The sequence below is a fragment of the Gekko japonicus genome, unplaced genomic scaffold (genome assembly GCF_001447785.1).
Source record: "Gekko japonicus isolate JY-2015 unplaced genomic scaffold, Gekko_japonicus_V1.1 scaffold6188, whole genome shotgun sequence".
Taxonomy (NCBI): Eukaryota; Metazoa; Chordata; class Lepidosauria; order Squamata; family Gekkonidae; genus Gekko; species Gekko japonicus.
In genome coordinates this window covers 8671-18694 of record NW_015162150.1, presented here as the reverse complement: position 1 = coordinate 18694, position 10024 = coordinate 8671, and the positions used below count along the sequence as shown (strand labels likewise).

The 10024-nt window shown below is 43.6% G+C and overlaps 1 protein-coding gene across 1 annotated transcript in view; it reads left to right on the top strand.

The window, feature by feature from the left end:
* The window catches only part of LOC107105676 (vomeronasal type-2 receptor 26-like), a 26756-nt gene that overhangs the window by 12263 nt on the left and 4469 nt on the right, over window positions 1–10024 (top strand). Inside the window, exons 4-8 of the mRNA XM_015405673.1 lie at window positions 1230–1367; window positions 2094–2271; window positions 2583–3443; window positions 5947–6174; window positions 7452–7578. Coding sequence (XP_015261159.1) covers window positions 1230–1367; window positions 2094–2271; window positions 2583–3443; window positions 5947–6174; window positions 7452–7578 — 1532 coding nt within the window. The remainder of the gene's footprint in view (window positions 1–1229; window positions 1368–2093; window positions 2272–2582; window positions 3444–5946; window positions 6175–7451; window positions 7579–10024) is intronic.

Sequence of the window (10024 nt, the reverse complement as noted above, 5' to 3'; positions counted from 1 at the left end):
GGCTTGTCCATGGTCATCCAGCAGCTGGAAGTGGAGGCGTGGGGAAATCAAACCTGGTCCTCCCAGATTAGAGCCTGTGCACTTAACCACTACACCAAACTGGCAGGGAAACAAGCCTCTGTATGGAACACTTGCCGCCTGGGTGGGGAGCCCTGTGACTGCTCCCAAGCTGGGACCAGCGTAGCAAGGGCTTGACTCCCAAGACCCCTTAAGGAAGTCCCCAATCCAGGGAGGGAGGCATGCAGGAACATCCTCTCCACACTTAAATGGATGCAGCCCAATGCCTAAACCACTGGAAGTTGTGACTTAATGAACAGATTAAGAACAACCACAATACAATCTTAAACACAAGAGAGTGAAGAAAGGCTGTTCTTGAAGAACTGCAAGAATGAACTCGTGCCAGGTCTTTAAATAGGGGAAGAGCAGACTGTGCTTCTCAGGTCCGCCCTCTCCCAAGCCCAACCCACCAGACACAAGCTCCTGGTTGTCAGCCATTAGCCAGCAGCATGGAAGGCACCCAAGCCGTGCCCCACAGCCCCAGGAAATGCCATTGGAAGGAATACACGGACCTTTGCCTTCCTACTGACAAGCCCTGAAGCCCGAAAACAGCCTTTAGGTAAGTTTGCGTCCACAGTTTTATTTTACTCTCACTGCCAGTTAGAGCATGGGGATCCGCTGCCTGTAACAGGGGACTGGCAACACTAAAGGGACCATATAGTCCAGATTAGAGAAGGTGATCATGATAGTGCCCATCAGTTCATCAGGACAAGTGGCTGCTTCCTTGTACGAATAATAATAATAATAATTTTAAAAATCCATATGAGGGACATGACATCAGAATGCCGCCCCCATAATATATCTGTGTAGATTATGATCACCCCTGCAATTAACAAAATTACCACTATTACTTCTACGTCTATTTCATGTTCCTAGAGAAAACCAACAGCCCCTAGCAAAACTGGTATCCAAGACTGAAGGAGGCTATTAATATTCCCTGAATCATTCAGGGCAGGGGGTGAGGACAGAGAAGGCTGCATCAATCTGAGCTCAGTGAAAGACGAGGTGACAGCTGCATGATCATTCAAGTTGGGATACTCAGAAAGACTTGAAAATATTATCGGAATAGCCAAATTGATGGCCAAAGGTTCACCCAGGATGGTGGTGTTTGTGGTGCTGGCATTAGGGTTAATCCCTTTGGCACTGTGTAAGGCTCCTCTGTGCCCCATCAGAAGTCCTCTCCCTATCCTTCACAAATATTATAAATCGGGGGACCTCATCATAGCTGGCATTATGTCCCAGATCTACATGTTTTCCCACCCAATAACATTTGGAAATTGTCCATCTGAGGAACAGTTCGATCACCTTTTGTAAGAAACTGTTATTTTCCGCTCCACCAAATCATGAAAAATAGGTTTTACTGAGATTTAGAGGGGTGGAGAATGGTTGGGCCTGTGTTTTGTCCTGTCTCTACATTCTTGATTTCCAAGGCTAGGTGCTGTTGCTATGTGTTCACTTCTCCTTTCATAGTTTCCAGAATTAGAATTATATCAGCTGCTTTTCAAGATTAATTCAGTGAAATGATGTCTCCTCTATCATACTTTATTGTGCCAGGAAACATTCAGTATTCCATTTTACTAGAAAGGAGCAGATATGAAGTTAAAAAAAAACCTGATTGCTTTAAACATGTATGCATGTCTTTCTTATGTGTTTTTTTTTTTTAAATCCCTGGACAAGATATGTATTTATTGTTTACAGAATATTTATGCTTTTGTTCCTGGGGGAAAGGATATTCTTGATCTTTTCAGAGCACTGAGATATTTTACATGGCATATTTTCTCATATATAACTCTTCATGTTCTATATGTGTAATCTCTCTGGTGTCTTGGTTAAGGGTAGCTATTTGGTAGCAATTATGCTGGGCTGGAATCAGACAGAAGAAACCTTCCCTTTCAGCTTAAAGTTCTCCACTTTTATTGCAGGTTCCTGACTCAGAACTACCAGCAGATCCTAGCCTTGGACTTTGCTGTAAAGGAAATCAATGAAAACTCCCAGATCTTATCCAACATCACTCTGGGCTTTGACATCTACAACAGCCATTTCAATCCAATTTGGACCTATCATGCCTCAATGGAACTTCTCTCCACACAAGGCAGATTCATTCCTAACTACAAGTGTGATGCCCAGAACAATCCAGTTGCAGTCATCACAGGACCAAACTCTGACATCTGTCTCTTCACAGCAGTTATTCTCTGCACCTACAAGATTCCACAGGTACAGTGTATGAAGGGAGAATGAAATTTCTTGTATTTTAGATGTGGTTTGAAGACCAAAATGGGCAATACTGTAAAGGTAGGTAGGTACTTTTCATTATATGTCTTGGAATGTATGAAACAAAATGATGCATAATTTATGGCATTTTTGTGTGTAGCAATGGTATAAGACTGTAGAGCCTCTGTGTACCTCATCTTGCTAACAGTCACTTTAGCTGACAAGCTAAGCTTCACGTTCAGTAATATGTTTTAGAAACTAAACTGACCCTAATTTTAATTTTGAAATGTCTTTCTTTATTCTTCTTTGTTTAGATATCTTATGGTTCTGCACCAAAGATGGACAACAAAACACAGTCTGTTTTCTTCCACCATATGTTCCCAAACCAGGCCCATCAATATTTGGGGATTCTTCGTTTATTGCTGTATTTCAGATGGACATGGATTGGGGTGATTTCTCTGAATGATGAGACTGGAGAAAGATTTGTACAGGACATAGTTCCTATGCTATCTCAGAATGGAATCTGCCTTGACTTCGTAGCAACAATTCCACCACCAATATTTTCCAGTGAAATTGCTGAAGGACTGGCTGAAGCAGTTGAAACATACAAACTTGTCATGGGAAGCACTGCCAAAGTTTTGGTCCTACATGGTGAAATTCAGACCATGATAGTTTTAAGACTGTTCCTCCGACTCCCGGAACTTGAGGATATACCAGTTGAGGGAAAAGGTAAAATCTGGATTTTGACAGCTCAGATGGACTTCACCTCACTACCTTTTCAAAGAGACTGGGACATCGATTTTGTCCATGGTGCCATCTCCTTTGCAGTTCACTCAGTGGAGCTCTCAGGATTCCAGAAATTTCTCCAGGAGAAAAATCTCACCTCTGCAAAAGAGGATGGCTTTATCAGACAATTCTGGCAACAGGCATTTCTGTGTTCATTCTCCAACCACACGGTAGACAAGGAGGGTGGGGAAATTTGTACTGGAGAGGAGAAACTGAAGGATCTTCCTGGATCTGTTTTTGAAACAGCCACAACTACCCTCAGCTACAACATCTATAACGGTGTCTATGCTGTGGTCCATGCTTTGCAGGCCATGTGGTCCTCCAGATTCAAATATAGAACAATCGTACCTCGTGGGCGATGGAATCTTCTGGATCAAGAGTGGTGGCAGGTGACATCATCATCATACTCACTGATTTGTTAAATGTGTTTATTAATTAAAATATGTGTACCTGCTTTTCTCTAGAAACCTAATATGGCTCACATACAAATCATCACAGGGACAATCTAGCACAATATGAATCCTGATATTTTCAATCCCTATAAAATATCCTAATGCAGTCAAACGGTCAGTTTCATAATAACAATAATCCCTCTCAACCAAATAATGCAGACATAGGGTCAGTTTCTGGCTTTATATTTCCAACAACCTCAAAGAAGAGCTATCTGAAACACTCTTAAAAGGTCCCTGGAAGTGAACATGCCTTTTGAACTTCCTACCATATAATTTGCATAGTGACTTAAATTCCCTATAATGGGTTGAGAAAAACTCTGTGGAGGGCATGCGGAAAAGGAAGTGACGGGAGCAGTGTGTTGCTGTGTTAAGCACTAGTTGAAGCTTCCTAGTCATTCTAAGGGAAATCCCATTTGAATTCCACGTCAGTAAACCAATCCCAAGATTACACTGGCATAAATGAGCATAGTTAATTCAGGAGAGTAACCTAGGGAGATAACTTGTGAGTTAAAACCTGGTCGCAGTTTCCATGCCAACCTTCTTCTCTGTTAGCAAGGATGAGTCCAAGAGCATTCCTCAGTGTCTTTACTTACTGTCTCGGATATAATTTCCTCCCATCCAAAACTGGCTGACTCTATCATCTGTCTGTCTGTCTGTCTGTCTGTCTGTCTGTCTGTCTGTCTGTCTTCCAGGCAGCCAGCCAGACATCATCTCTCTCTTTCTCTCTCTGCTCATACAGCTATTACTTGATATTCTTCTTCTGCCTTTTTAATTATTGCCCCTAATTTTTTTTTGCCACAGAATAATAGAATCATTTGTATCTGATGATCACCATGACACCTGTGCCCTCGTACTCTCAGGTGCCTCCTCACACCTTTCCATCTTTATGAGTAAAGAAGTAATTAAACTGGACCTCAACTCCTTAACTATACGATACTCCATGATCATGTGTTCAATAGTTTCAACTTTATCGTATCAGCATCTACATATTCTATTTGTATATGGCACATTTTAATATTTGCACCCCAAGAATTCATTCTGGCCAAAGTGAAGCCTCTTCTGAACTTTGGTAGTGTCAATTGATCAAAATGCTTCCGCAGTCGGATGGGGAGGGCAATAGCTAAATAAGACAACAGGCCTACCCTGTGGGCACTGACAGATGTGCTGTTAATATCCAGTTTCTTACCAGGCAATTTAATTAGCCTAATTATTTCTTTGGTCTCCATGATCCTCACTGCGAAGGCTGCCATACTGCTGGGTTCAATCCTGCCTAGAAACTGCTGCATATCTAACTGCAGACTCATCCCCAGAGAGCTTCATCCTCTTCTTGTTGGGGATTCCATTTCATCTTGGTCACCCTCAGGCACTTAAAGCAAAGAGGTACTGGTTCAGGACATCCAGAGGAGCCTCTAGAGCAGGGCTGTCAAACATAAAGCCCGATTTTCTGGTTTATATTTGTTCTGAATTCTGTATTTTAATGTATTTGAATCCCCCAGCCCGCGGCCCTTGCGGCCGTTGGGATGGGGGAGGCGCCTTTGCCGCCCTGCTGGAAGAGGCAGGCAAATTGGCGGCAAATGCCTAAATCCGGGCATTTGAAAGGGGCGGGGGCCGAGCTGATAAGGCACGGCCCCTCCCCCCTCCAGGCAGTTCCCGCGGAGACGTCGGCCCACCCTCCCGCCCTGTTGACAGTGTAGGCTGTGGCTGGTCGCCCGATTTCGGGGCCAGGTAGGAATTTTTTCACCTCTTCCTGATTGGCCTGTGGAAGGGGTGTTTTTCGCCTACCTTGCACTGCAGCAATGGCGCAGGTGTTTAAGGGTGGGCTGTGATGTTAGGACGGTCACTTTGGATAGGCAGGGTTTTAGGAGGAATTCAGTTTGCGGTACAGTGAGCACCAGCCGATACCCATTATTTGGGGATGAAGGAGTCTGTGAGTACAGTCTTTGTGCCCTGCGGCACGGGGCGGGGAAAACAGACTGCCTTCGGGAACGCCCCGATTGATTCATCTCTTTGAGTCTAGCGGCTCGGGGGGTGGGTCTGCGGGGGTGGTCCCTGCAATGGCTAGCCGGCCGGGCGGGAGCCACGGCTGCTGGCTCCCGCTTGGGGCAGGGTGGCTCGCCCTTATGCCATGAGGTAAGGGAGGGGTCTTGGACCTCTCGCCTTATCCATACCGCAAAAAGTTATTGCCCTTGCCGTTGGTTTCAGTTGAAGTTGTTAATTAATAAAGTGGCCCAAAGTTATACCCAACACTGGTGTCTGCCTCGTTATTCCGGCTTGGGGGGCAAATAAATTTTGTAAGGCTCCAGGTATGAGGCTGGGAGTAGCTTCATGGGGAACATTAACACAAGTTCTTCTTTCTGCGAATGTGTCATCCTGTTACAAATTTCCATATGTTAGTCATCCTTATGATCCAAATTTACTTTCCCTCCCCCTCTCCATTTAGCTCCACCACTTTCTGAGAAGTTTTTCTTTCAACAACACTGCTGGGGAAAGGATTTCCTTTAACCAAAATGGTGAATTTCTCACGGAACTTGATATTATCAATTGGGTCACATTCCCAAACCAGTCCTTTCATAGAGTCAAAGTGGGCAAGACAGACTCAAAGGCTCCCCCAGACAAAATGCTCCTCATTCATGAGAAAGCCATTGAATGGCCAACCGTGTTCAACCAGGTATGATGTATGTATGGTCTAGGATATGTCAAGTGGTTTTCTACAGTACTAAAATAGAAGTAAAATGGTCACAGAACAAATTTGTTCTCTCTGTTTGTTCTGTTCATTAGGGGAGTATCATTTGAGCAATCATTTTCTCCTTAAATTTTGTTAGACAAAAGTTTTTTGGGGAAAAAGAATACTTAATTATTGCCTCTAAAAATTTTGCCATGCAAAATTTTGTTCTGTCATCAAGATCCTTTCTGTGCCTTCAGTTGGAAAGGGATTCAGGTATATAGAAGGAACATAGAAAAACATTATCAAATGTAGCAGTATCCTGATGAATTAGCACAGCTTGACCAACCAACACGAAACAGATTTCATCACAAGACAGCATATGATGGTATCGTCTCCCTGAATGCTTCCACAATCTAGAACACTGGACAAAGCCTTGAGATGACAAACATAATCGGCCAAGATAGTGTAATTTTTTTATTTAAACAACTCAGTTTTGTCCCACTTTTCTAAGTATTCATTGCACCTTAACAAAATAAAATATACAGAAATCATGAATAACCATATTAAAATAATTGCAACTAATTAAAATCATTCTATAGCCAGTTCCAATCAACACAATGGAGACTGAAACTATGCAACCCCACCACCACCTATATAGAATTTTAGAAATACAAATGACCCACAAGGCTTATGGGGCAAACCATCTTAAGGGGTTGAGCACCAATGTAGGAAGGTAGAATTAGATTACAAGTAGAGTATGACCTATTCACATGGGAAGTTAAAGTTAACGGCTTCCCACCAGATCATCAGTCTGTTGCCCAGTGCAGAGGAGTGAATGTGACAAATGTCCCTTTATATTAGTGGGTCTTAGTACAAACTGGGACAGTCCTCTCGATGCTGTGGAGGACAAGAATTCCTGAGCATAGACAGACAAAGCAGATTCATACTGAAGTCCCCCCACACAATGACACTGGCAGTATCCTTTACAAAATTCATTTCACATTAACCACCTTACCCAGAGGGCATATGTCTGAGCTAGGAAGACTATAGACCAGAAAGGTCCCTTAACTGTCCTTCAAACCCGTTGCTAGAAACATACCAGATTATGATGTCCTTTCACTGTGGAAAGAGAAAGACCTTGAAGGACTGCACCCATCCCATCACATTGCTAAACGACTGAAAGTACTATAGAACTTTCAACCATCCATTTCACTCCAAATCTTCTCTAGAGGTCATGCCATCATGCCATGCCAAATTCATTTGTCTTCTATTTTGGCTAGGTGCAACCTCTTTCTGTTTGCAATGAGGACTGTCGTGCTGGTTTTAGCAGGGCAAAGAAGGAAGGGCAGCCTTTTTGCTGCTATGATTGCCTTGCATGTCCAGCAGGGAAGATTTCAAATGAAAAAGGTAAGAGATTCCAGTACTGAATATAATGAGTGTAATTCAATATGGACATGTGTATATAGACTCTTGGGGCAATCCAAAAAAAGGTCTACCAAAAAGCAAGTACCATTTTACTCAGTTGTGCTTACTTCCAGAAGAGTGTTCGTGGGATGGATGCCTAAGTTCCTTAATGCTGAATGCATTCCTCCTCAATTTGGTGGTTACTAATGAAAGGGAGGAGCTGCGGTGGCTCAAGTGGTTAAGATGCTGAACTGCAGGCTGTGGAAGGTCAGTAGTTCAGCAGTTCGAGACCCGAGTGTGCCGCAAGACAGGGTGAGCTCCTGTCTCTAGTTCCAGCTCCTGCCAACCTAGCAGTTCGAAAGCAAGAAATTGCAAGTAGATAAATAGGTACCACTTCGGTGGGAAGGTAACAGCGTTCCGTGCGCCTTGGTGTTTAGTCATGCCGGCCACGTGACCACGGAAATATCTTCGGACAGCGCTGGCTCTTCGGCTTTGAAACGGAGATAAGCACCGCAACCCTAGAGTCGGATTCGACTGGCTTTCGAGCAAGGGAACCTTTACCTTTAATGAAAGGGAAAGATGCCCAGATATGCAAATGCTCTTTAAAAAGAATACCTAAATCTCCCTGCTTTCCAAAACAGGTTTTGGAGAGGCTTTCAGGATGACAATTAAGACTCTATACTCCTCTTCAAGGGCTTTGGTCAGAGCCGATGGCCTCGCTTTGGACCCCTTTTCTACCAATAGTGGCACCAGGCAGGGATGCCCTTTATCCCAGCTTATTTTTGCTTTAAAGATGGAAGCACTGGCAGAATTAGACAGGATTCAAACATCACCGGGGTAGAGATTGGTCATACAGAACATAAAATCTCCCTCTATGCTGATGATTTGGTCCTATATCTCACAAAACTAGAGGACTTCCTACAAACCTTGCACTCTGACCTTCAGGCTTTCTGACAAATTTTGGGATTAGCAATAAAACAGAGCATCAGAGTTATTCCCTCTTAACTTGAAACAATCTACAGTCTCCAATTTAATATCTGTTTTAAAAATTTTCTGGGGAGATAAAGTATGGCATCATCTAGGGGGTTTTATACCATTAGATTTTAAATTGCTGATTCAATATAATTTTGACAAAATATACAAGGGAATCTGCACACAGATTACAGGGTGGAACAAATTATGACAATCATGGTCAGACAGGCTCCATTGGTTTAAAACTTTCTGCAACCAAAGTTTACATTTTTATTTCAGACTCTTCCAGTAAGCCTCACTGTTCTGACACTGAAGGAATGGCAAAAGGCCCTCACCAACTTTCTGTGGTCTAACCCAGAGTCCACTTTAAGGCCTTCTGTAGGGCTTCATCTGATGGAAGCATGGGTCTCCCCAATCTTAAGGGGTGTTATTATACTGCTAATTTAGTTCATGTCATAAAGATGTTTCAAGGGAACACCCCTAAGAAATAGATAATCATATCTCATAGTAAAATTCATCAGGTCCATCACACTAATGATGAATGTCTAGACACTCTCAATGACTGTGCTATGGAGCAGATGGTCATGGAACCTACCAGGGGAAAGGCAATCCTTGATTTGGTCCTAACTAACGTTCAAGACCTGGTGAGAGATGTAAAAGTGATTGCACCGCTTGGGAACAGCAATCATAATGTTATTGAGTTCAACATTTGTATAAATAGGGAATTGGCCAAAAAGACTGACACAACCACTTTTAACTTTAAAAGGGGTAACTTCTCTGATATGAGGGGACATGTGGGGAGGAAACTGAAAGAAAAAGTAGAAAGGGTCAAACCATTGGGGAAGCTTGGAAACTATTTAAAACTATAATCCTAGAAGCTCAGAAAAAATATATTCCTCAGGTTAGGGAAGGCACAAATAGGTATAGAAAAAAGCCTGCATGGTTAACAAACAAAGTAATGGAAGCTGTAAAAGGTAAAAAGGATTCCTTTAAGCAGTGGAAAGCTAGTCACAGGTCCCGGTCACACGGGCAGGAAATTGCGGGGGGGGGGGGGACGGGTGTCCCGCGGGGAGGAAATTGCGGGGGGGGGGGGGAACGTGGCTGTTAGCTAAAAAACGGTGGTTGCTCGAGCAGACCTACCGATCAAGGTCCCGTGGAGGTCCCGTGGTAGGGGGGAGGTGCCGATCACTCCACAGCCCTGCCGCGTGGTAAAGAAGTGGGGCGCGGGGCAAACGGGATGTTTTTTTAAAAAAAAAACCTCAAATGTGCGCATGCTCCCTTGGGTGCTTGTGCGCATCCGTGGAAACTTTTTTTAAAAAATCCTTTTTCCGAGGGGACTACCACCGGAAACATGATCAGACTCCCGCCCTTGCCCCATGGTTTCAGGAAACTAGTACCTCTGAGGTACTAGTTTTTTACTGCACATCTTCTGCAGGAAGCCTCGGGTTCACCACGGGACCTCGACACTTCCCAGATG